General features: G+C 40.7%; 1 protein-coding gene across 9 annotated transcripts in view; it reads left to right on the forward strand.

The window, feature by feature from the left end:
• The window catches only part of pard3.S (par-3 family cell polarity regulator S homeolog), a 396,021-nt gene that overhangs the window by 207,404 nt on the left and 160,841 nt on the right, over positions 1 to 27,776 (forward strand). For all 9 annotated transcript variants that reach the window (XM_018268701.2, XM_018268703.2, XM_018268699.2 and 6 more), the window contains 3 exon segments: positions 10,386 to 10,536; positions 16,795 to 16,981; positions 24,496 to 24,644. In XM_018268701.2, the coding sequence (XP_018124190.1) occupies positions 10,386 to 10,536; positions 16,795 to 16,981; positions 24,496 to 24,644 (487 nt within the window).

Genomic DNA, 27,776 nt, shown 5'->3' on the forward strand with positions numbered 1-27,776 from the left:
TTTTTTTGGGTGACGGGTCCCCTTTAAGGCACACTTTGCATCATGGCAAAATCTTGTTTTTGCACCAGAATGGGGCACCTGATGCCCATGCCCATGCCCTGGTTACACAATGAGATGGTGAGGAGGAAGGGGGAACGTGAGCAGGGCAGTAACATCTAGAAAGCGCAGAACAAAAAGTGAAAGTAATTGACTGCCCCGCCTCTATGCCTAAGGCATAAAGGAGGGGCAAGCATTATATGATTGACAGCTGAGACTTTTGAGTTTATAATAGGTATGGATGTTTTAATAAAAAAAACAGAATTTGGGTTTCATGTTTAATTTGCAAAGGACTTTTATTATACAGCTTTTTGTGTCTGGGTGACCGGTACACCGCACCCTAGCAACAATCGGTTTGCTAGGGTGCGGTGTAGCTTAGCAGCCAGGCAGTGGTTTAAATGAAAGGCTGAATTATGAATGAGAGGGCCTCAATTGAAAGATAAGTAATGAAAAGTTGCAATAAACACATAAAATTTTAGCTTGATGTTACTTTTTTGTACTACTGGGGTCAGTGACCCCTGTCTGACAGCTGGAAAAAAAGTAGAAGAAGATGATGACTCAAAACCTATGAAGAATAAAGACCAATTTAAAACTTAAAAATTGGATATTCTATAATGTATTATAGGTATGGGATCCGTTATCCGGAAACCATTTATCCAAAAAGTTCCGAATTACGGAAAGGCCATCTCCCATAGACTATTTTATTCAAATAATGAAAATTCGTAAACATTATTTTCTTTTTCTCTGTAATAATAAAACAGTAGCTTGTACATGATCCATACTAATCCTTATTGGAAGCAAAACGAGCCTATCATTTAAATGATTTTCTAGTAGACCTAGGGTATGAAGATCCAAATTACGGAAAGATCCGTTATCCGGAAAGATCCCAAGAATTCTGGATAACAGACTATACATGTAACTTGAAGGTGAGCAACCTCTGTAAGCCCATTATACAACTATAGATATGTTTTTATGAATATATTATGAAATAGAAGGTTTGTCAATGCTCAGGAACTCGCCCCTCTGCGGGTGCCGATTGCAGCAAAGCTGTGAGAGAGACAAGTGTTGATGTAGTTTGTTGGCTCATTATATGTGCCCTTTGCCGTGCCCCAGAGAGAGAGCTGCATCTGGTTCCAGCCTAATCACAATATTCACTCGGTGGCTTTTGCATATGTGAGCCTCAGCTTGTTGATCTGCTCACATTTGGGAAGCTTGCTAACACTTTGATTCAATTAATTAGAGGAAGTTATTTGTAATAGATTTGACCTTCTAAACCACAGATCACTATTATTATTATCCTTGCAGTGTTTGTACGTTGCCATCGCCTCCCTTCCCCCCCCATCTAGCCCTATTGCACTCCATCTGCTGCTCTTCTGTCATCACAATCTTTTCAGAAGAACTTTGTTACATTGCAATGAAACTATACCTCACTCACCAGTCTTATATTAGTCTTATAAGTAGCACTTTGTGATTTGTGTTGCAGGTATTCGACTTGTCATCTGGCATCCCACTATCTGGGCATATCAGGGGGACGCAACTGAAATTTAGTATAATCTCCCCCAGGGATGGGCTGTACTTCCCTACAATGAATGCACTTCAATTACTGGCTTAAAGGTATACTGTCAAGGGAAAAACATTTTTCAAAATGAATCAGTTAATAGTGCTGCTCCAGCAGAATTCTGCACTGAAATCCATTTTTCAAAAGAGCAAACAGATTTTTTTTATATTCAATTTTGAAATCTGACATGGGGCTAGACATATTGTCAAGTTCCCAGCTGCCCCAAGTCATGTGACTTGTGCTCTGATAAACTTCAATCACTCTTTACTGCTGTACTGCAAGTTGGAGTGATATCACCCCCTCCCTTTTCCCCCCCAGCAGCCAAATAAAAGAACAATGGGAAGGTAACCAGATAACAGCTCCCTAACACAAGATAACAGCTGCCTGGTAGATCTAAGAACAACACTCAATAGTAAAAACCCATGTCCCACTGAGACACGTTCAGTTACATTGAGAAGGAAAAACAGCAGCCTGCCAGAAAGCATTTCTCTCCTAAAGTGCAGGCACAAGTCACATGACCAGGGGCAGCTGGGAAATTGACAAAATGTCTAGCCCCATGTCAGATTTCAAAATTGAATATAAAAAAATCTGTTTGCTCTTTTGAGAAATGGATTTCAGTGCAGAATTCTGCTGGAGCAGCCCTATTAACTGATGTGTTTTGAAAAAAACATGTTTTCCGAAGACAGGATCCCTTTAAGGTGGCCATACTCTTGCTAGTAAGATATCAGCCAAGGCCAGAATTACACATTTATCGGGAAACATATTTGCTTTTAAAGGTGTACTTCTCAGTGGTTCTACCCGTGACTCAACTCACATCCATCCCAGACTCCCCTCCAGCTTATCTTCTGTTTCACCATGCCTACCAAATCCCCAATAAATCCCTTGACAAATCACCCTCTTTACATCATACACAGCTGAAGTTGGACAAACTGGCCACTGGGCATGTATGGAAGTAAATTTCATCTGGCCATGGACAATGTTGGTGAGGGCATGGTGGGTCGGTAGTTGGGTGAAGAGCCACAGTTTTCATTGTCGGGGGAATACTTGATTAAAGAGCTGGTAAAGTTGTGAGAACCATCAAAAATAGAGACAGTGGTAGAAGTAGTTTAAAATTAAAAATTATTTATTAGGACATAAACAGCCCAACGCATTTGTGCCTAATGGGGTACTTCCTTATAGTCTTGGTTGTTGATTATGTGCATAGCCCTTGTACCAGATCAGTCTGTTTGTGGGATTCTTCACAGACAATAGAAGATCAGCCAGAGTTAGGGTTGCCTTTTAAAATAATAAAAATTCCAGACAAATGGTAAGGGTTGGTGTTGGTGAAGTGAGTTTTGGTAGGCATGGTGAAAGGGGAGGCTGGGATGGATTGAGGCTGAGCCATGGGCAGAACTACTGGGAAGTACACCATTACTAGTAAATACGTTTCCTGATAAATTTGTAGTTCTGGCCTTGGCTGATATGTTACTAGCTGGACTGGTGATTATAAAGGCTAGGTGGCAACCCTAGCAAGAGTATGGCCACCAAGCCAGTAATTGAAGTGTCTATTGTGGGCCAGTTAGAATCCACTTATCCCAAACCCAACAGAAACCTCCACTGAGTGAGAGAACTGTAAATAAAATACATAGGAAGCCCTTCCAACCTTCATTAAAGTAGAAGGAGGGTATAATGGAATCACCCGAATCCCTTTGTTAGATATGGCCTGCAGACCAAACACTTAGGGACAGATTTATTAAGGGTCAAATTGAAAATTAAAATTTTTATGGTCAAAACTGTCAAATTCGACTAAGGAGTTATCCAAACTTGATTAGAGTTTTAAAAAAAAAATTGAGATTATCATACTCTGGCCCTTTAAGAATTCAAATTTGACCATTCACCATCTAAAACCTGCCGAGTTATTGTTGAGCCCATGAGTGTGCGAAATGCGTAGGGTAGATGGAGAAGCAGATATATTTTTAACTTTTCTACAAATAAAATAATTTTTTAACTGAATCCCTTGGCCCTGTGGATCCGTGTGAGTGCCGGTCAGCTCTGCTTCCATATCCGTTTCTGTTTAAGTCAATGGGAGAGATCAATTTGAAGATGTTCCTAGCCTTCCTGACATTGGAGTTTTTTTTCGGAGAAGAAACTCGATTCGAGTTTTCGGGTCGTTAATATTCGTTTGAGTTTTTGACATTCAATTTATTTTTTAAATAACTCCCCCAATCGAATTTGAGTATATTCGAATTTAATGGAGTTAAAAAAAATTCCCGTATTTTGAAATTCGACCTTTGATAAATGCGCCTCTTACTGTGGAGATCTTACTACTGGCCTATAAAAGAGTTATAAAACCTTTAACCTCAGATACATTTTCTTCTACAACCACCACCAATTCCTACATATTTCCTACTATTTTGGTTCTTGTTGTATTCAACTCTCTTCTGATTTTATCATTTTTTTTTAAAAAAAAAAAATGTTAATTGAAATTTGTCATTGTGAAAAAGCAGTCATTGTAAACCCAGTTTTCATGGTATGGGTTCAAGATTTTTTTGTCCACGTCCATTTTTGTGGCCTCACCCTCTAATTACCATGTCCATTTTACAAAATTGGGCAGATTATGAAAGTTTGAACACATTTCTCTGGTTTTTTATGTGTTATTACAGTTTTCTAATGAAGGTGAATTGCACTTTAAGCACTTTAAGTTATTATCTTATCTAAAACTGTTACAAAAGTATTTTAAATATCTATTCTCGGCTCTCCAATTAAGTTAGAAACTTTGTATCTTTTTTTCTGGCTGTTCAGTGCAGCAGATCAAAGAGAAGCTCAGGATGGTTCACTACATCCTGAACTACATCCTGCGGGTTGAGCTGTCAAAAGCGGGACTGTCCCGCTCTAAACGGGACAGTTGGGAGCTATGGAAACCCGTTATCCTGAAAGTTCCAAAATACGGTTAATGCTATCTCCCATAGACTCCATTTAAATCAAATAATTCAAAACTGTAAAACTCTAAACAGGCATGGGATCAGTTATTCGGAAACCCGTTACCCAGAAAGGTTGTTTCCCATAGACCCAATTTTATCCAAATAATCCAAAAAATGATTTCCTTTTTCTCTGTAATAATAAAACAGTCATCGCATACCTTCCATTTAATTGCAGATTGACAAAACAAACAGGAAAAATTCTCTTACTTTAAGTGGCATCTTTACCTCCCAAAATTTTTCATTTCTTTTATTCTCTTGAAAAATGTCACCCCCCCCCCCATTTCCTCTTTCAGCGGTGATTAATTCATGTTTTAGTGAAGCTGTCGGTCCTAATCTGCATTTTATGTAAAAACGTATAAAAGCAATCCTTATTTTGCAATTTAAACCTTATTGAGTCTAATTCACTGGCACTGCAAGTTTATTGTTCTCCTGCAGCTTGACGTGCTTCCAATTGTAATTGTGTTGACCCTTTATTGCAGTAAATCTCCCCAGCGCTTATCAAACAGGGGGAGATAAGACTCCGATTCAGAGCTTCATTAAATATCTCATTTGTTTGAGGAAGAAGCGAGGGATGGACCGGGAATTGTTTAAACAGGAGTTGTGGCCCCGGAATGCCTCGCGGACTCCTGTTTTTATTTCTGGCATGCAACCGGCCCCAGAGTGTGACATTATGCGAGCGCCATTGTGTATCCCCTTGTTAACATTGTCATTGTCCCGGATACAATTAGTGTTAATAGAAATCTTTTTATTGCATGTCATGGTTATTATTATTTAGCACTTCACTGTAGGTAATTAGTGCTGTATTCGACAAGCGCCTGCATCAGAAAAGTGTTGATGCAAATATGGTTGCAGGTCAGGTTGTGGGGTTCACTCCTTTAACCCCCTCCCTGTCAACTTTTTATGATGTCACTTCCGCTTCGCAGAAACAGCACTTCTGGTTTAATGGTGATCAGCAGGTTGGGTTGCAGGTCAGAGCAGGTAAACTGTAGGGGTGCCAACTTTTTTTTGGCAGCTATCACACCAGCAAGGGTGGGTCCTTTATATAATGGGTGGGGTTGTGACCCAAATTATGGCATCAGCCAAGTCACAGGGGGCTCAGTGTGTAGGCAGGTGTCTGTGGGATAATGGGGATGAGAGCAGGCAGCCTGTTTTGAGGACAGGTTCAAGATGGACAAAATAAGAGCATGATAATGACTTAAAGGAATTAAAGGACCATTAACACCAAAAATATATATATATTTTAAATGAATTGCGACCTCAGACCTGCCGAGGTTGCATATATACGTCAATGGGAAAAGTCCCGAAGATATCTTGATCTGTGCTGGGTTTTGTGCAATAATCCATAGATTTAGTGGTTTTCGGCCATAAATCTGAACAAGTCCGTTTTCGTGCGGAAAATCCAAAATCTTTCGTAATTGCCAAATTTTTCTGTTTTTTTCCAGCACAGGAAGTTTTTTGTGAATATGTATTGATAAATAAGGGGGAAAAAAACCTGTGCGGCTTTGGTCGGCGTAGTTTTCAAATTAGATAATTGGGGAGGCCCATCTTCCCTTTAATGTCAGCCCCATAGAATATATTCTGTCTAATTGGCAGGTTTTTGGCACTGATTTTTATAATTCTATAAACTGTGTTTAATTTCGGTGACATAAGGAATATTGGGCACTATGGGGCAAATTCACTAAGATGCGAAGTTGCGCCAGGCGCAACTTCGCCGCACTTCGCCAGGCGTAGTTTCGCCAGCGCTTCGCAAATTCACTAAAATCCGAAGTTGCGCACAGGGGTAGCGTAAGGTTGCGGAGTTGCGCTAGCGTTGTTTCACTATATAAAGCGAAGTTGCGCTAGCGAAGGCTAATTTGCATGCGGCGCGAAATTCAAATTTCAATGGAGGAACACGTATCTGCACTACAAATGCCTAGAAAACCTTCAAATCTGGAAATAAAAATTTTATTTTGCCCTACACATGTGCCCACTGTCTAGGTAAGTTGCCATGAGTCAGGAAATGTAGGGGGGAGGAAGGGGAGCCCCAAAAAATTTTCGATCTTTTTCAGCCTATCAGCCATCATGTAGAAAACACGCCAGCGTTTTTTGGGACTTAGAAAAAATTTTGACTTTTTTTTAAACCATCCCTATCTACTCTATTGCGCTTCGCCAGGTCTGAGGTGGCGAAGGAAGTCTAGCGTAAAAGGTAGTGTTCAGTACATTGTGCAAGTTAGTGAATTTGCGTAGTTTCGTCGATAGCGAAGATTCTCCTGGCGTAAGGTTGCGAAGTAACACTAGTGAAACTACGCCAGCGTTCGTTAGTGAATTTGCGCAGTAGCGAAAATGCCAAACGCTAGCGAATTAACGCTAGCGTTTGGCGCTTCACGCCTTAGTGAATTTCCCCTATGTGTTTACTTAATACACAGGTAAGGCATGTCACCGTGTGTGTATAAAGGGTAACTTAAATGAAATACAGCCGCTATATAATACATTTATAGGTCTAGCTATGAAATAGGCTTGTGTTCAGTAGTTTTACAGGTTCTGTATCTAGCAGTAACACACAGAAGTAGCCCGTTGATTATTGCTGATCAGAATGCCAGTGCCATTCACCCTTTATAACCAGCGTGACAGGCAATGAAAGATTTTTTAAGATTCTGTGAGTCTGGTTTTATTATAGTTATATGTCAGGAGCTGCTGATGGGTTTGTACAAAGCCAAGTCCCTCTTTCTATTCACAGCATCACATAACCTGACAGACATTCCATTGGTTCTCTAAAATTGACCCCTTTTATTTTTTCATGTATTGATTTTATTTTGTATCCTGTGTAGGCTAAGCTGATCAGTTTACCTTCATATTAATGCCATACCTGAGTGTGACTCTTGGGGGCGCACCTCTTCTGCTTGATTTCATTTGCAGCCATCCTGGATTATCTCTTTAATGGTTGAGAATAAAAAGACATATCCGTGGAGCTCAACATTTTGGTCTAAATTCTTTCATTTTCTAGATTTCATATTTGCTGTGTTTTTCACGGCTAATACCGGTATGGGATCCGTTATCCGGAAACCCGTAATCCAGAAAGCATTATGGAATGGCTGTCTCCCATAGACTCCATTTTATCCAAATAATCCAAATTTTGAAAAATAATTTCCTTTTTCTCTATAATAATTAGGTATGCCCCGAATCCACTATTTTGGATTCGGCCGAACCCCCCCCCGAATCATTTGCAAAAGTTTCAGCCGAATACCAAACTGAATCCTAATTTCCATATGCAAATTAGGAGTGGGAAGGTGAAAACATTTTTACTTCCTTGTTTTGTGACCAAAAAGTCACGTGATTTCCCTCCCGCCCCTAATTTGGATTCGGTTCAGCTGGTCAGAAGGATTCTCCCGGATACAAATCCTGCTGGAAAAAAAAAGGCTGAATCCTGACTCTATCCCGAACCGAATTCTGGATTTGGTGCATCCCTAATAATAATTAAACAGTACATTGTACTTGATCCCAACTAAGATATAATTAATCCTTATTGGAAGCAAAACCAGCCTATTGGGTTTATTTAATGTTTATATGATTTTCTAGTAGATTTTAAGTAAGAAGATGCAAATTATGGAAAGATCAGTTATCCGGAAAATCCCAGGTCCCGAGCATTTTGGATAATTGGTCCCATACCTCTACCATGAAGCTTCAACCCAAGAACCACTTGCTGTCCATTTTTTTTTAACTAACAAGCATCCCTTGACCCTTCCCTGTCCAGTTCTTTCGTTCATTGTGTCAGGAGTGAGAAACCTGAGCAGGAAAGGGTTAGAAGACACGTCCTGCTTCAGTAAATTTACATTTTTGGCATTCTGCCAGGCAAACAGCAGGTGGTGCTCACGTGAGCAAGTGTAAAACTGCTGCAATCTAGAAATCTAAAAAAAAATCTCCAAAAAATTCAAAGTGCTGAAAACAGCCCTTTAATATTTTTTTACCATGTACATGACTTTGTAACCGATGTATTCCTTGCTTAACTAGTCTAAATAATTGTTTTATGGAGGTGCTTAGTATTGTTTTGGTAATATTGACCCATTATGAGGGTTTCTATGAGGGTTTCTACAAGGCACGGTTACCTCTTATTTGTCACTTATAGACCTTTTAGAAAAATATCAGCCCTCCCCACCCCTTATATCACTCTGGACAATTGCACTTCCCGTGTATTTATAGCTGGGGATCGTAGGCAGGGCCGTATTTATATATAGGCCCCAGAGGGCCTGCACTTCCTCTATATTTATAGCTGGGGATCGTAGGCAGGGCCGTATTCATATATAGGCCTCTGAGGGCCTGTGCCTAGGGCGGCACGATTTTGGGGGCGGCCCTCGTGGTGCCTATTTTTTTTTTTTTTTGGTTTTGTTTTTTTAAAAAACCCTCCCCACCCTCCGCTACGGGTTTCTATAGGGAATCCGGTGAGGGGGTCAGAGGAAGACTGCGGAAGTGATGTCACACGCACGGTGCGCTGATGTCACTTATGCTGAACACGGGGCGTGACGGCGTGCCTGGCACAACGTCAGCACGCCGGCTCATGGCATCAGCGCGCACAACGTAGGGGCGTCTTTAAGTCCGATGCCTAGGGCGGCTTCGGACCTAAATGCAGTCCTGACCGTAGGGTGCAATGAACACTGATCATACATGAATAGGGAACCATGTAAGGAGAAGGATTTTGGGAGCAAGCTGAATCATAGGCAGCCGTTAGCCTGCAAGTTGGCAACAAACTGTATAATTAAAGAAAGACATAGTTAATGTATAATTAGTTTGGCCACTAGGTGAAAGTGCCTCCTAAGTTGATCTGTGAAAGTTGTTGGTAGTGAAGAGTGAATAAAGCATACAGGAACAGGAAATATGGTCGCCATTCTGGCAGTGATAGAGGAAGGGACAGCAGTCTTTGTTAGAGAGAGGTGAGGAGAAAAGGTTGTGCCGCTGTCTACATGTTATGACTGAGTCACAGCAATGAACTTAAACTGTTCAAGAGAAAATAAACCAGCATATTCCTACTGGCATCATTGCTCTGTGGATTTGTGTATATATATTGGTTTAATATCGCTGGCAATAACGTCGGTTCTGGAGACAGGAATCCTATATTGCTGTCTGTTCTATCCGTCATGTTGAAGTGCAGTGTGTTGTCACATGCGAGACACAGTTATAGCTACACTAATTAAGCTGTTAAATGCAACGGAATCGTATGTGGCTGCAAATAAGATAAGACAGCGCCTAGGAAGATATTACTGTGAATAGAGCCAGTGGCATAACTAGATGTATGTATAATTTATCTGCTAGGAAAGGGAGCCCCCCTATAAGATATATTAGATCTGACTGTCAATGAATATCTGGCACCCAACTGCTGCATGAAGACAGAATGAAGAGAAACAGATGCTGAGAGAGGGATAGTGAAGATAAACTTGATTATTTCAGAAACAATGCAGAATATTTAATTGATTGTATTTATAAAGTTTCTTATTTCCGTATGCTGAAGCTTGTATTAAATTTTCATTTTCACGATAATTCCCCTTTAAGTCACTGAATAGAGCCTCCGTCCATTGTATTTTTGTATGTAGGAATATCCATGCCTTCCTACTATGAATATGAACTTTATTGCTATCTATCTAAGCTTAAGTGGGTTGGAATAGGACAGGAGCACCACAGGAGGCACAGAAAGTTGCCCATTAAGCAGAGCTGTCACGACAAATTATTTAGGTCCAGGTTGAAAAGTTCTAGCTCATTTGGTACCCAGCCGGGGTGCAGGCCTCAGGCACGTTGTTAAGCTGCCCCCATGCTGCTAAGTAGCCCGTCAGCAACCATCCCCTCTCCTTTCTCAAATTCTACAGCTGGAGTCACCTGGGACCCCTTCAGGCCCTGAATTGCCCGTCGAGACAATGCTGGACGACAGGGAACGCAGAATTTCCCACTCTCTCTACAGCAGCATCGAGGGGTTTGACGAATCGCCCACAAGAAACGCCGCTCTGAATAGGATAATGGGTGAGTGGAGTCGCCGCTACTAATCATGTCTTGTTTTTGTCCTTCTCCCTGTTCATTGAAGAGTGATTAATGCATTATTTACAACAGCGACAGGCGGCATACAATATCCGAACGAGAAAACCTTTAATGCACTAAGCAGAGCATACATTTTAGCAGATAATAGATTTTTAATTTGATTGACTAAGTGCATTTTCCCAGCGGAACAGGTGAAGTGAGGCCCAGTGTATAATGGCGGGGGCCTTTGATGGGAAGGAGTCGCTCACAAACTCCACCGATGCCCATAATGGAGGGGATGTGCATTAGATATGGTCTGCTGGCTGGAGAAAAGGCCCCCACAATGGGCAACAATTAAACAGTAGCATTGTGCCTGAACATAAAACACATGTGTTTGTGTCATTTATGCTCCTTTCTTTCAAGCCACTTTCTAGATCTCTCTCTGTTTAACCCTCTGTTTCTTCTCGGCAGCAAAGGTTGGACCGGGGTTAGTGAAAACCCTTAATTTTATTTCATTGCGCTGGGCCTAAGGACGATAATCCAAATAAGGCACAACAAACCGTTGGCTGTTTTTATAGTTCCCACAAATACTATACTGGCCGCCCTTGACCAGTATTTATATTCAGAAATCACCAAAGTGATATTAATACTGATAATTACCAAAGTGCTCAGAATAGCCCTCTGTGTGAGGGGCATGATTTTTCTATTTAAACTAATTAAACTCTATTTAAACACCTTTAAAGGAGAAGGAAAGGTTAAAACTAAGTAAGCTTTATCAGAAAGGTCTATATAAATATACCAGTAAACCCTCAAAGTAATGCTGCTCTGAGTCCTCTGTCAAAAGAAACACTGCATTTCTTTCCTTCTATTGTGTACTCATGGGCTTCTGTATCAGACTTCCTTCTCTCAGCTTGAACCTCCAGGGCTAGGGCTTGAGCATGCTCAGTTTGTTTCTCCCCCCTCCTTTCCCCCCTCCCTCCTCCCATCCCTGCTGTAATCTGAGCTCAGACCTATGAGCAAGCAGGGAGCGACTCAAGGCAGGAAGTGATGTCACAGCAAGCAAATATGGCAGCTGCTATCCTACACAAACAGAGACACTGTCTAGTCTGTTTACTCAGGTATGGAAAAGTGTACAGTTGTGGCTAATCTATTGGCAATAAACTGTCTTGGTAACTTTCATTAGTTAGTTCCCACGAGGAGATTCGGGGAGATTTTGTCACCTGGCGACTAATCGCCTCGTCTTCTGAGCGACAATCTCCCTGAACTGCCTCAGCGTGTTTTCCCATAGGCTATAATGAAAAGTCTATTTCAATTATAATGAAAAGTCGCCTGCGCTAAAGCACACGCGGTCATCCATTTTCCATAGTTGCCTGAAGCTTGAAAGCAAGTTTTAATTGCATAAAACCAGGGCCAAGGAGAGCCTCCTATAGGCTGCCAGTCCACATAGGGGCTACCAAATAGCCATAGACCTTATTTGGGACCCTAAGGGACTTTTTCATGCTTGTGTTGCTCCCCAACACTTGAATGTGGCTCATTGGTAAAAAAGGTTGGGGACCCCTGCCTTAAAGGAAAAGTTCAGTATAAAAATAAAAACTGGGTAAATAGATAGACTGTGCAAAATTAAAATAATGTTTCTGATATAGTTAGTTTAGCCAAAAATGTAATGTATAAAGGCTGCAAAGCAGTTAGTAGTGTTCTGGCTATTATGTTACACATGTAGTCACTCCAGTCTTTAAACATTACATTTTTGGCTAACTAGCTAGATTAGAAACTTTTTGCACAGCCCATCTATTTACCCAGGTTTTATTTTTACACTGAACAGTTCCTTTAATTCTCTTGAATGGTATAAAAAAAAAAAAGGCAAAGTAATGTAAGATGTGCATATGTGCGGCGGCAGAATAGGTCATTAGGGTGCTATCCATGGCTTGGTTGACTTTCTATTTTTCAGTGCATTAGCTCCCAAACCGTATAGGTAATTTTCTGCATCCTTTGTTTGCATTCAGCACCACGCCGACTGCATTGTCCCCTGTGGCCTATGAGGTTATTAGCACTTGCTCTGCAGCAAATCCAGCTTTCCCTTAACTCCGCCAGTCGATAAAGACTTTCCTTGCCACAGGAGGAGCTGGATTTACTGAGTGGCTTATCATGGGATTAGTTTGTGAGGATTTTCAAATTTAAAACACAATGAGCGGTTTGATTAAAATTGCTCCTGACATTAAAAACATTTTTTTTTTTTACTTTTTGCAGAGGTAATTTTCCCCCCTTTTACCAAAGCCAGGTTTAATCAGAGCTGCTAAGTTCCAGTCTTTTAAATGATCTCATTAAAATTGTAATTACAGAAATGAATTTAGTTTTAGCTCTATAAATTGCCTTTCCTGTTGCACACACACACCATACATGAAACCTTATTTTATTCTGGATAATTGTATGCATGTTTAGAAATGTTTTTTTTTTTCTCCAGTGCAAATGAATCCCGATCTTTATGCCCAAGGGGACTTAAGGTTAAGGGAAGGTGACCCCTGCTCCCCATGTGGATAGTTAGGACCTTTTGTGGGGAGCAAACCAATCTAGTAGCCTGGAAGGAAGTGGACATTGTTCTTTTTATACCCATTATATCCTTTATATAGCAGCACTTACATATTCAGCAGCACAGATTATACATAATTCACATCAGGTCCTGCTCCAGTAGAGCTCACAGTCTTAAGTTTCTAACATATCCAAAAATTTATCCATTTTGCTGTCTATTAAAGGGGAACTGTCGCGAAAATTAAAATGTATATGTATATCACCGAGCCTTAAATTGACTGTTCACGGTAAATATAATCAACTACTTAAAACTTTGCTGGTATCTTATTGGCTCAGACCTTGGCCTGCACAACTGACATTGGCTGAAAATCATGTCTTTTGGGCAAGTAGTGCCTCAGCCCATTGATGCGCTCCTCCCTTCATAGGTCAGTATTATAGTTGGGTCGTTGGCTGGGGCCAAATAATCCACCAAATTTTTTTGTGAGTGTGGTAGGAAACCTATTTAGACACAGAAGAACATACTCCTTTGCCCCTTGAACCCAGACATATCCAAAAATGTATCCATTTTGCTGTCCTTTCTATTAAAGGGGAACTATCGCGAAAATTAAAACGCTTCAACATACCAAAATAAGAAACTTCCTAAATACAATCAATTAAATATTCTGTCCTGTTTCTGAAATAACCAAGTTCATTCAGCAGTTGGGTGTCAGACATTCACTGACTGTTAGATCCAATATATCTTATTAGGGGGGCTCCTTTTGCCTAGAAGATGTATTAGAGCTCACTCTATTAAAATCACCAGACACCATGTCTCTCTATATGCAGAATTTGTGCAAAAGGCAGTTATTTTTTAGATCTTTCTTTACTGGAATCCTTTATTTAATGCTCTAATTCATATGCTAGAAAAGGGAGCCGCCCCCCCTTATAAGATATGTTGGATCCAACTGCCACCCAACTGCCACATGAAGAGAGAATGAAGAGAAACAGATGCTGAGAGAGGGTTAGTGATTGAGGATACATTTTCAGAAACAATGCAGAATATAGAAAGTTTCTTATTTCAGTATATTGAAGCTTATATTAAATTTTCATTTTCACAATAGCTCCCCTTTAACATCACCTCTTTGATTAGTCTGTTTGGCATCCTGTGATACTTGTTTATGGCTATTTGATCATCTCTGATTTTTATAACTCCCTGGCCCAATACGCTCGACTCCTCAAGTCACCTCTCCTAATATTGTATAAAGCTAAATCACACTGTTGGACACACATAAAGCAGCAGGACTTCAGCAGCAAAATGCTCAAGCTAGCCAACATCCACCTGGAACCATTCCATGTGCATCAGACAAGGGGCTTTTTATTACGTAGTATTGGGAGTGGAGACAGGCCAAGAGGGGATGTTTTTTCCGCCTCTGTTAGGGCAGAGACAAACGCTCAGATTCGGGGAGATTTAGTTGCCTGGCAATTTATCGCCTTTTCTTCGAGTCGACTTTTCTCCCCGAACTGCCTCCTGCCGGCTAGAATCTAAATTAACAGCAGGATGGCACACGGATCGCTTCATTTTCTGAAGTCGTCCAATGTTCCTCAAGGCAACTTCGGGCCTCTGATTGCCATCCTGCCGGCGATTTAGATTCTAGCTGGTGGTGGGAGGCAGTCGGTGAGATAGTCGCCCCCGAAGAAAAGCCAATTTGTCGCTGAGCGACTAATCTCCCCGAATCTGAGCGCGTGTCTCTGCCCTTAGCTGCCGGATGCTGTAATGGCCCTTGTAATAATACAACAGTAGCTTGTACTTGATCCAAACTAAGATATAATTAATCCTTATTGGAAGCAGAACAAGCCTATTGGGTTTATTTAATGTTTACATGATTTTCTAGTATGAAGATCCAAATTATGTTTCTTTATTTATTTTATTTGACCAGCAGTTAACTACTTTTTTGCAGGGTTCTCTTCCTCTCTGCGGGGTGGGCTGTATGATCACTTAGCCTCTCTTTGGCTATAAAATGTGAATTCCTTCAATGTGCACTGTGATTCTATTTATCCTCATTTGTTTTTTTGGTATACAAATCCTGTGAGAGATATAGATATATATATATAGAGAGAGAGAGATATAGAGAGAGAGAGATATATAGAGAGAGAGATATAGAGAGAGAGATATAGAGAGAGATATATATAGAGAGAGAGATATCGATATATATCGATATATATCGAGATATCGATATATCGATATATATCTATATCTATAATAAAATCGTATCCCTATATATATCCATAATGTACTCATTCCGGTCTGCTCTGTGCAAACATCAACATCTGTATTCCAGAGCTGCACTGTGTGTTTCTCTAGGCCCCAAGCCAAGTTTTAATTTTATGATAACCCATGGGGCCACTGATCTCTTTTGTTTCTCAATATCTGTATCAATTAATAATAGTTTATTGCGGTTAAACCTGTTTTATATAACCTTAGCATTACTGCAGGCACTTTACTCTGTCCTACTCCCCCTCCTGCCTGGTTTATTAATAAAAGCCCATAGCAGTTCAGCGTATTGCCGCGCTGGTTTGCAAGACGTTTTAAAATGCGACACAGCAATCAAAATAAATGAGACAAGTGTTAGTTTCATTTTCAAAGTAGAGCGATTTCATGGGGCTGAATGGGCGACGTGGGAATTCACCGAGATGATATTGTCTGGGTGGAAAGAGCAGAGATATCAGGGACAAACTACTGCTTTGCTTTGTTTCTGGGTAATAGAATAACAAAGCACCCAAATCCAAACCCAGTTCTTCTGGTGGTTATTTATATAATCAGAGTTTTACAATAGGGCCCCCAGCATCACGGGAAGATTCAATTAGAAAAGTGACTGTATCTTCAGTACGGGTATGGGACCTGTTATCCAGACTGCTCGGGACCTGGAGTTTTTGTTATTTGGATCTTCATACCTTCAGTCTACTAGAAAATCATGTAAACATTAAATAAACCCAATAGGCTGGTTTTGCTTCCAATAAGAATTAATTATATCTTAGTTGGGATCAAGTACAAGCTACTGTTTTATTATTACAGAGAAAAAGGAAATCCATTTAAAAAAATCAGGATTATTTGATTATAATGGATAATTGATTATTTTAGACGCCTTATCCAGAATTCAGAGCTTTCTGGTTAATGGGTTTCCGGATAATGGATCCCATACCTGTATGTTCTTTTTATTTATTGCCTTCTCCATGGGAGCATGCTCGTTTTTTTTTTTTCACCTTGCAAATAATTTGGGCTTAGAACATTAACATAAGCAGGGTTTGTCTTCTGTGTATTTTCTCATAAATAGAAATAATCTATGAAAACCGGCTCTTTATGTGTATTGAGCTGTTTATAGGAGAAGCTGCTTGGCTAGGCTTGCACTCCAATAACTATGGCATTGTTTCATGGCGCTGTTTTGTTGAGCAACATGTAGGCTTTCTAGGCTGAGACCAGCAATTAGGCAGTCTCCGCTCATGTGTATGAATAGAAATGTGAGGGGATACAGGGTTTATTTTCTTTTAGACCTGACCCCACTGACTGTTCATGTAAAATAGTAGCTTTTCAATTGGACTTCATTATCTATTTTGTATGGGTTTTCCTGGCCTTTTCCATCTGGCAGCTAAATATCTTCTTTTGTTCTGAGGGTCACTGACCCTAGCAACCAAAGACAGATTGCCCGTGATGCTTTATTATTACATTATTTTTATTGCTTATTTTTTTTTTTTTTTTTTAAGGTAAATACCAGCTCTCCCCAACAGTGAATATGCCTCAGGATGACACCGTGATAATCGAAGATGACCGAACTCCTGTGCTGCCTTCCCAGCTTTCTGACCACTCATCTTCCAGCTCCCACGATGATGTCGGTTGTGTTGACTCCACTAGTGCGTGGTCTAAAACAGTGGCTAGTGAGTCAACAGAAAGGTAAGCCTGACTATGGGTGCAGTGCACTGCAAGGTTCGGGTTCTTTTTATGGTAAATATTAGGTATGCACTGAATCCAGGATTTGGTTAGGGATTCGGGCAAATTCAGCTTTTTTTTCAGCAGGATTCAGATTCGGGCGAATCCTTCTGCCCAGCCAAACCAAATCCTAATTTGCATATGCAAATTAGGGATGGAGAGGGAAATCGCGTGACTTTTTGTCACAAAACAAGGAAGTAAAAAAATGTTTTCCTCTTCTCACCCCTAATTTGCATATGCAAATTAGGATTCAGTTCGGTATTCGCCCGAATCTTTCTCGAATATATACTCTGTGTAGAAAATTCCCACTCACTGGTTTTATACTCTTCAAAGCAATGAGTGAGAGGCTATTGGCTCAGCTGAAATGTTGGGTTCTTGTTTGGACATTCCTGCCTGTCACCTTGATTTCAGATGGAATAGTCAAAGTTTGGTTTTTAAAAGAGAAACAAACCCTTAATAAAAAAAAAAAACCCTACCCCCTTACCCTACATAGACCCCCCTCCCTGCAGCCTAAGTGTTGCCCTGGGCAAATGCCCCTAACGTTTTACTTACCCCTCGGTGCAGATTCAGGGCATCGGAGTTCACAGGCGACAGCTTCTCTTCGGTAATCTTCTAAATGAAACTGGCGATGTAGTGCATGCACAACTTGCTCGCGACAACTGCGCAGGCGCCGAAACTCACGAAAATTGCAGAAGCGCCGGTCTCATTCTGAAGATTACCGAAGTGGCTGAAGAATGGTGCCCGTGAACTCCACTTGCCAAAATCTGCACGAGGGGTAAGTAAAGAGTTAGGGGTATTTGCCCATGGGGGGCAGCTAGGCTGGGGGTAGGGTTGTTTTTTTTTTTATTAAGGTTTTATTTCTCCTTTAAAGTCTATGAAGATTCTCATTTATCCAGGTCATGATATACAATATCTAGTAGAATTAAGTCAATGGCAATTGGACATTTAAGGGGTAATGTAATAAAAGGCCCTAAGTTTGCCCAGGAGCACTAACCCATAGCAACCAATCAGCAGGTAGCATTTGCCGGTCACCTGTTTAAAAGCAAACATCTTATCAGTTGCTATGGGTTACTGCGCCTGGGCAAACTTAGTGCCTTTTATTACATATGGGAGTTAAGAGTTTTTCTTGAAAACGTCTCAAAGCTCATCCGTGTTCAGTTGAACTGAAGAAGACACTGGGATGAGGGGTGAAATGTTTTCAGGGAAAACTCTAAATCTCCCGTTGCCTTGGACTTAAATTCTACTTGATACTGTATTTGTTTGTTTAAGCATTTTTTTTAATGTAAAGGGTATCTATTAACAAGGTTAAAGGCAAATGGCAGCACTGCAGGTGTTTTTATGTAATTGCTTATAAATTCTATGCTAGGTTAAAGGGAATGAGTTGAAGGTGGTATTGCTTTGCACCAAAAATCCAGCAGGCAAAACACCTGAAATATGGCCGTGCACCATAGTCTGGTAACCTACTATTTGATCTGCTGGGCCTCATTCTGCGACTTTGGTCCAGGCTTTCTCCATTTAAAGGCATACACTTCCAATTAAGCAACAGACTGATTTGCTCATTCCCTGGCCAGATTTAGGGTAGACCTACACGGACGTTTTTGGCGCAATCCGGCACGCTGCGAAAAAACAAATGCGACAAATCGCATGCGACTTAAATAAGGTAAGAGATAGAAATGTCAGATAAAGTCGCAGCATTGATCTGATGCATCACGAATGTCGGATCCAGACACTACAGGCTGCGTCTGCATCCAATAGTTGTGTCGCGTCAGATCAACGCTGACTGAGGGTTGAGGGAGTTAATAGTTCAGCTGAATGAGTATTACCTGACATTCCTAGGTTAGAAATTGTGTGTTCGTATAGCTAACAAGTCTTTGGAGGACGTTGGGAGTTGTGGTTCAACTCCCACTGTCAGATTGCAGTGTAATTTCCCCCCCCCCCAAAAAAAAAACTTGCTGCCCAATTTAAGGGCACTCAGTGGCTCTCAAGCATGCAAGGCCCAGTGGGGATTGTGTGCTCGCAGTCATGGGGCTCTTAAAGTAGAAGTAAAGCTTAACTACAGAAGTAGCTAGAAACATTGTAGATTAACTTTTGGGCTAATGTATCAGCCCAAGGCAACCACAACCCTTTAGCAGTAAAGATCTGTGTCTCCAAAGATGCCCCAGTAGCTCCCCATCTTCTTTTCTGCTGATTCACTGCACATGCTCTGTGCTGCTGTCACTTACTGAGCTTAGGGACCCACTCACAATATACAGTACACATAGAATAGAAATGTCACAATATAAGGCTGATTAGTAATTAATACACATAATTACTACATGGCAGCACAGAAACCAGTGCAATTAGCATCAGAATTTAATAATCAGCAAACCTGTAGCATCAGCTTATATTACAGGGAAGCTCATTTTCTGCTGGATAATTAGTGACGAGCCCTAAGCTTAGCTTCTCAACAGCCAATCGGAGCCCACTGAGCATGTGAGTGTCACAGACACTTTCCAAGATGGTGACCCCTGTGACAAGTTTGAAGTCCTGGATCATTGCTGCTATTGACAAGCTGAAACTTTAAACCGGTACAATACGTTCAGTATAAAAGATGGCATTTTTAGTCACATACATTTTTTACGGTTTGTTCTCCTTTAAAAGATGCTAAATCTCCAAGGTATCTCCGATATGAATATGATCATTATTACACAGTCTGAAACTTGCAGCTCTTTCTGCATAATTAGCAAAGGGTGCATTCATTTGCATGCCTAGTAATTATAATTATGTACATCAATAAGCAAAATAGATCTCTCTGTGAAGGCACCTCCCTACGACTAGAGTCATAATTATCCAGCACAGTGTGAATTATCATTTAAGGCTTCCATTTCCCAAGGATGGGATTTACATTCCGCAAGATATTCCAAGCCGGCTTCCATGGTGCTCCTCTTGGCTGCTTTGAGCCGCCTATGTCAAGCCAGGCCTTATTTAGATTATTTTCCTTCACCTGTTCTATGTAACATCGCTTCCCGTTTGTCTGACATCAACATCGAAGCATTCGGAGACAAAATGCCTGTCCGGATTCATCATCCCATGTTGCAGCTGAATGTGAACTTTCCCCATTAAAGAAATTAAAGGTTATCTGAAATAACCTGGTGCTGTAAGGCAGCTGCCTGTGCACTTGTATGGATAGAACCCCATACATTTGTATGGATAGAACCCCGTACATTTGTATGGATAGAACCCTGTGCATTTGTATGGATAGAACCCCGTACATTTGTATGGATAGAACCCTGTGCATTTGTATGGATAGAACCCCGTACATTTGTATGGATAGAACCCTATGCATTTGTATGGATAGAACCCCGTGCATTTGTATGGATAGAACCCTGTGCATTTGTATTGATAGAACCCCGTACATTTGTATGGATAGAACCCCGTGCATTTGTATGGATAGAACCCTGTGCATTTGTATGGATAGAACCCTGTGCATTTGTATGGATAGAACCCTGTGCATTTGTATGGATAGAACCCTGTGCATTTGTATGGATAGAACCCTGTGCATTTGTATGGATAGAACCCTGTGCATTTGTATGGATAGAACCCTGTGCATTTGTATGGATAGAACCCTGTGCATTTGTATGGATAGAACCCTGTGCATTTGTATGGATAGAACTCTGTGCATTTGTATGGATAGAACCCTGTGCATTTGTATGGATAGAACCCTGTGCATTTGTATGGATAGAACTCTGTACATTTGTATGGATAGAACCCTGTGCATTTGTATGGATAGAACCCTGTGCATTTGTATTGATAGAACCCTGTGCATTTGTATGGATAGAACCCTGTGTATTTGTATGGATAGAACCCTGTGTCTGTTGCCAGGCGCACAATGAAAGGGAGTCTGTACATGTATATTACATTGTATTCTTCTCCTCTTGCGTGATCTGCCACTTTAAGTTGTTTACGCCTTTAAAGGAGAACTTGCCCATTGTGAGAGGCACTTTTTGTGACATTTCTCTTCAAAGGAGTCACTTTCTATGAAATCTGCCTCTAAATGGTCTTTTGCTAAAGTCCCAATGAACCGATGGATTGATGAAAGCAGTGGGAGCCATATTTGTTTTACTTTGCACAAAACCCTTGACACACACATTCAGCCTCCATTATTGGATCTCCTGGTCTTATGCAAAATCTTATTTGAAATAGAAGGGTTTTTTTTTTTTTGTTAAAGAAGCTTAAATCATCTTGGCATCCCCAGAAAAGCACTTTGTTCCTTGGTTGGTTGGTTGGTCATTGCTCCTACATCTAAACAAACCTTGCAGTCCAACACGTATTCAATTCATACACGTTTCATACCCTTTTGCCCCATTGTTTAATGTTTATTTAATCTCTCAGGCGTTAAAAATGTTATGATGTGACAAACCCAGACCCCATTTTTTATTTTTTCCCCACACTACTTGCAGTAATTTACATTGTGCACATATCACAAGGAGATTCCACACATACGGTTGTCGGGTGTCTCTCTATAAGTTTATCATCATCCTTTATTTAGTTCTAATGTCAGAAATAACAATAGGGCTTTTACAATAATTTAGAAAACAATTGTTGCAAAATAAAAATAGGATTGTAGAGCATTGCTTATTAGGGCCGGCAATCTAAAGTAGTGGCTATTAAATGTTTTTCACTTTTAAGGGTTAGTCCACACAAGGAGATTCGGGGAGATTTAGTCGCCTGGCAACTAATCGCCTCTTTTGGGCAACAATCTCCCCGAACTGCATTCGCATGCCTTCCCATCCACTATAATGAAAGTCGCCTGCGCTAAAGCACACGTGACGCTTCGTTTTCCGAAGTTGCCTCACGAGGAAACTTCGGACGACTTTGGAAAACGAATCGCCGCGTGTCCTTTATCTCCCATGCGCTTTATCTCTTAAATCTCCTCGATTTTCCTTGTGTGGACTAACCCTAAGGCCTCACCTATAGGTCCAACGTTGGTCCAGGGCATTGCTCGGAGATTCAAACTTTCGCCTGGGCTCTCCTTCGCTCATGAAATAGCAACAGATATAGTATAGGAAATTATTGATCAGTTATTTAATTATAACTTTAAGAATATCAGTGATTGCAGAAACATATTGATATTCCCCATTTTACCCTAATTAACCTTCAATCTGGGCTTTGAGGCATATCTAGGGCAGCACATGTCCATTCTCCCCAGTAAACGACATTCGAGGGAATGTAATAAAAGACTGTAACAGACTATTCGCAATGCGCAACTTTATTATAGCTTTTGCGAATCGGAAACGGTTTGGCGACCACTTCCGACAGTGGGAGAACGTTTGCGAATTTTATAGTTTGCGCCAATGCGCAGTAAATGTAATAAAACTTCTTACTGAAAAAGTCGTTATGTTTGCACCAAAAGATTACGGCACCTTCAAGCACTTCTGACGAGTGCGCAATTAAAATTTGCAATGCAATAACCGTTTTAGGAACAATATTACATTGGGAGATGTGGCTTTTTATTCTTGGTGCCACTTTTATAACATGCCCCCAATTGAGTCTTAAGCGCCCAGAGGAGCAGCCTGCAGTTTTCAAACCACTGACCTAAAGGGGTGCGGGAACAACTGACCTATAAGGTTGTTGAAAGCTTCAGATTCAGTTTGTATTAAAATATTTCCGTGCTTCCTTTAAGAACAATTCGATGAAGGAAATTTTGAGAACCGCATTGAAGTCAATGGGCGTTTTTTCTAATGGCGACTTTTTTGTCCTAATGCATTAAAGTCAATGGGTGTTTTCTCTTATGAAGACTTTTTTTTGTCCAAATACAGTACATTAAAATCGATGGGCGTTTTTTATGTTTTCTCTTTTTTCAGGTTTAGTAACAAAAATAAGCAGGTCAATAAGGATCGCTAGGTTTAGCTATTTTTCTGACCAGCTGAGCTTACAATTGAACTTGGCAAGTAAATGCATATGAACTACACTGTTGTGTTTAATTTCCTGTTGCTAATGGATAAAGGAGAAGCAGTAAAACAAAGATGAATGTTCTTTGTTAGCTCTTCACTCAGAGGCAGAGAAGTAAAGCTTTTAGATGGAACAAAAAGAGGTTAAGCAAACAGGGACAGCAGCTGGTCTGAATCATAGTGGAAAATATATGATGTCCGGCTAATCCCGTATGAAAATATTATGATAACACAGTGCTGCAATAAAACAGGATTATTAATAGGAATGTTAATGATTACCCGGGTCATTGGGTAACTTGTCCCTTCCCAAATCAGCCTCTATGGAACGAGCGCAGGCAGAAATGCCAATGAATATTTTAATAATTAGAAGTCAGAGGGATAAATGGTTTGGTGGGAAAACCTAAATTCGGCAGCACAAGGTGACTTTCTCAACACACCATCTTGTAGATTGTGACTGATTTCATATTCCTGAGAGATTGGCTGCGCTGGAGCTTATTATGTATCAGAACAGTCAACGGCAGTGGTCTTTGGTCGTTAGTTCCTCGTACCAGTCTCCTAAAAGCAGAAATGTCAGGATGAAGTCTAGATATTCTTCTGTTAAAGATAGGGAAATAAATGTATTTGGAATCTTGCCTGATGATGAGCAATAGGCCTTCTGCTAGGGACTGTACAGAATAAAGTAGCACAAAGTGATCTGTTCTTTAGTACATGGTTTAGGATTGTTTTTTGTTGAGAACCATGTGAAAATAAAAAACTGTTTATATTAGCCTTGATGATTTATATCCCTTCATAGTTCAATGGGTTCCTCCACATGCCAATGCTTGTAAATAGTTTTGTTCCTACCTGAAGGGAGATCGATACTGCCCAATTTTTCAATGTATTCATTGTTGCTCTTTATCAGATTGACTGACAATCCTAAATGGTGACTTTTTTCCCCTTTAGAGAGCCTGGAGCAGTGACTAGGTGGGCTCTCCCTAAAGTTAACTAGAGGGAGATTTGGGGAGAATGCCTATTGGTGTTCTACAAAAATTTAGCAAGAAGATCAAAATGGTTACCCAAGGTGGTGTTGGAACTATGACTGATACAGAAGTGTTTTGCATATTTTTGAGCCAAGTGGGGTCCTCACCAAAGGTTTGACCTCCAGAAAGGGCAACTCAAACCAAAAAATTCTTTAGAGTCACTACTATTGTAGGAGGTTACTGTAAATCAAGTTTTTAGAGAAGGTACTCTATTATGTATATGCTTTTTCTCAGAGATTTTTCTGGCTATATTTGATTATGTTAGGCTTAGGATAGAGAAGGCAAATATTGGAAAATAATTGTTTCGGGCCATATCCAGACCCTTATTAAAGACTCTTAAATAAGACTATTATTTTTATAGTAATTGATGTAATTCTAAGATTATATTGGTAGTCTGATGGCTAATATTTCCATTGTAGGTTCTGGACTAGTTATCTAGTAAAATTATGAACTCATTATCTGTAATTATGTCTGCATGATGTTCTGCCATATCTCTACTGATCTGCGTGTATTTCTGCTTCCCCCTCAGCACTCTCAGTCCAGATGTTGATCCATCACTTGCCTTCCAGAGGGAAGGGTTTGCCCGCCAAAGCATGTCCGAAAAACGCACAAAGCAGTTTGGAGATGCCAGTCAACTGGATTTTGTCAAGACCAGGAAATCAAAAAGCATGGATCTAGGTACAAAAGCCTAAATGTTTATTCAGTGAAATTATATAACTTAAATGATTGCAGATTCACAAAATTAGTTAAAGGTTTACACACACCAGTAAACCCTCAAAGTAATGCTGCTCTGAGTCCTCTGTCAATAGAGACACAGCATTTCTCTCCTTCTATTGTGTACTCATGGGCTTCTGTATCAGACTTCCTGTTTTCAGCATAAACCTCCAGGGCTAGGGCTTGAGCATGCTCAGTTTGCTCCTCCCTCCTCCCCTCCCTGCTGTAATCTGAGCCCAGAGCTATGAGTGAGCAGGGAGGGACTCAGACAGGAAGTGATGTCACACCAAGCTGTTATCCTAAACAAACAGAGTTTCTAGAGCTGTTTACTCAAGTATGGTAAATCATTCTGCAGAATAAATATAGTGTTATAGCTTGCACTATTACGCCTGATCTATTGGCAATAAACTGGTTCAGTAGCTTTCCTTCTCCTTTTAAGAATCAACAAAATATCCCCTTGACTTAAGTTAACAAAATATGATAACGATATACAGGTATGGAACGTATTATCCAGACTTGACTACCTGGGGTTTTTCTGGATAAAGGGGTCTTTCTCTCTTTCAGGTCTCCATATCTAAAGTCTACTTAAAAATAATTGAAACATTAAATAAACCCAGTGGGATTGTTTGGCCTCTATAAAGATAAATTATATCTTGGCTAGCATCAAGGTCAAGCTCCTGTTTTATTGTTACAGAGAAAAAGGACATTTTAAATAAATTCTAAAAAAAATAATAATCTTTTATGGATGACAGATCCCATACCTGTACTAAACCTTAGCTTTTATATTGAAGGTGTATCATGCCTATTTAATGCTATTCAGTATAATGCATCCGCTTCATGTCAGTTAAAGATAAAACGGGAAGCAGAATGTTTTCAAATCATGGTAATGGGCCCATGGTACGTGGCTACTCTCATAACCTGTTTTCACGTTGAAGGCGCAGGTGCTGCTCACATCTGTGTATAAGGCTACGTGCCGCCATTCCAACATCAGATTAAGAATGTAAATGCAGCATCTTGCCGTACTCCACTCCTCTTATTAAATGTGTTTACAAGGTGCTGCCTCTGCTGGGATTGATAGCAACGTCTGCTTTACCGTTACATGCCGCATAAATAAAGGAAAAAGTAATAGTACGATAGGGATTTATTTTTCATGAGATAAAGGAGCTTAGAAGCTGCTGGTTCTCACTCCACAGTTGTGTAAATATCATATATTTATCTGTTTGGCATTAGTAGCCAGGCTGAGAAATTCAGGCGAATTAGCAGAGTCTGGGATGTCTGCTGTTTGTCCTGATAAGCAGATCCCCTGCCTTATACAGAGGTCATTGTTTCCTAACGCCTAGCTGATGAACTGAGCTGCTCTCCCTGCATGAATGTTTATTATGGATATACAGGAGCTGCTGTTATGAGAACTACTACTTGCATACGTCCTAATGGGTAATGGCAGCTGATGGTCAGACACAAAGCCACATTCCACAGTGTATAAATATTGGCATTTATTGGTTAGACACCTATTGAATTTGATCCCATATTTCAAATCTAAGGAGTAGCCACTCATTCCACTAAGAGCCCCATTCTGGTCATGGGCATTACCTCTTTGACATACAAGGTGGTATTCATAGTTATTTAACACTCAGCCTTCTTATACCTCAGACTTTACTCAACACAACTCACCCAGCAGGTAAAAATATCCACCAGTACCTGCTATAAGGGTAAGGCCAGACGAGGAGATTCGGGGAGATTTTGTCGCCTGGCGACTTATGGCCACGTCTTTTGCGCGACTATCTCCCCGAACTGCCTCAGTGTCTTTTCCCTATAGGCTACAGTGCAAAATCGCCTGCGCTAATGCACACGCGGTGATGCGTTTTCAATAGTCGCCCAAAGTTGCCTCAGTGCCTCAGGCAACTTTGGGCGACTATTGAAAACGCATCGCCGCGTGTGCATTAGCGTAGGCGACTTTTCATAAGTCGCCAGGCGACAAAATCTCCCCGAATCTCCTCGTCTGGCCTAACCCTAAGGGCAGAGACACACGCTCAGATTCGGGGAGATTAGTTGCCGGCAACAAATCTCCTCTTCTTCGGGGAGACTAATCTTCCCGAAATGCCGGCTGGCTAGAATGTAAATCGCCGGCGGGATGGCACTCGGAGCACTTTGTTTTCCGAAGTTGCCTCACAAGAAAACTTCGGATGACTTCGGAAAATTAAGCACTCAGAGTTCCATCCCGCCGGAGAGTTATATTCTAGCCGGCGGAAAGGCAGGGGAAGGCAGTTTGGGGAGATTTGTCGCCCCGAAGAAGAGGAGATTTTTCGCCAGGTGACTAATCTCCCCGAATCTTTGCCCTAAAAGGGTTTAAGGAGGCCCCATTAAGTGCAAGTGAGAGATTGCCCATTGAACCTTCCAAATAGCCTTGAGAAAGCTCCTGAAACTCCCTGCCTCTTGTCATAGGAATCGTTGGTGCCAAAACAAATTGTTTCTATTGTAATCTGAGCTGTTATTTCTTTAATTGAATCTCGGTGCCAGACGGCTTGCACAATATGTAATGTGACTTCTGCAAGGCAGGGGGAAGATTGATTATTATTCCTCTGACATAATAAGATTTCAAGAGCTCACAATAAGGATTTATGGCTGATAAAATAGAGATAATCAGTGCTGCTCGTTTAGTGCTTGAGTTCATTAAAAGCAGTAGGGTTTCTTATTTAGCTCTCTGATAGCCCCCAATAAGAAAACACTGTCAGTGGGCTTAATTAGATCTCCACCATAGGGGTGGCAGCCTTCAGATGTTGTACTTCATTTCCCACAACCCCCTGTTTTCTTCCTCTGACATTGTTAGACCTCACATTTATTTCATTATAGTCAAAAACAGGCACCTACAAAGTCTCTAGGACAGTGATCCCCAACCAGTGGCTCATAAGCAAAATGTTGCTCACCAACCCTACCAATAGCCAATCACAATAGATATCAGGAACCTTTTGCATGTATGTGTTGCTCTCCAGCTGTTTTTATATTTGAATATGGATCAGATAAAAAAATGTTGCGGAACCTCGCTCTAGGACAGTGATCCCCAACCAGTAGCTCAGGAGTAACATGTTGCTCTCCAAC

The sequence above is a fragment of the Xenopus laevis genome, chromosome 6S, assembly GCF_017654675.1.
Source record: "Xenopus laevis strain J_2021 chromosome 6S, Xenopus_laevis_v10.1, whole genome shotgun sequence".
In the NCBI taxonomy this organism is placed as follows: domain Eukaryota; kingdom Metazoa; phylum Chordata; class Amphibia; order Anura; family Pipidae; genus Xenopus; species Xenopus laevis.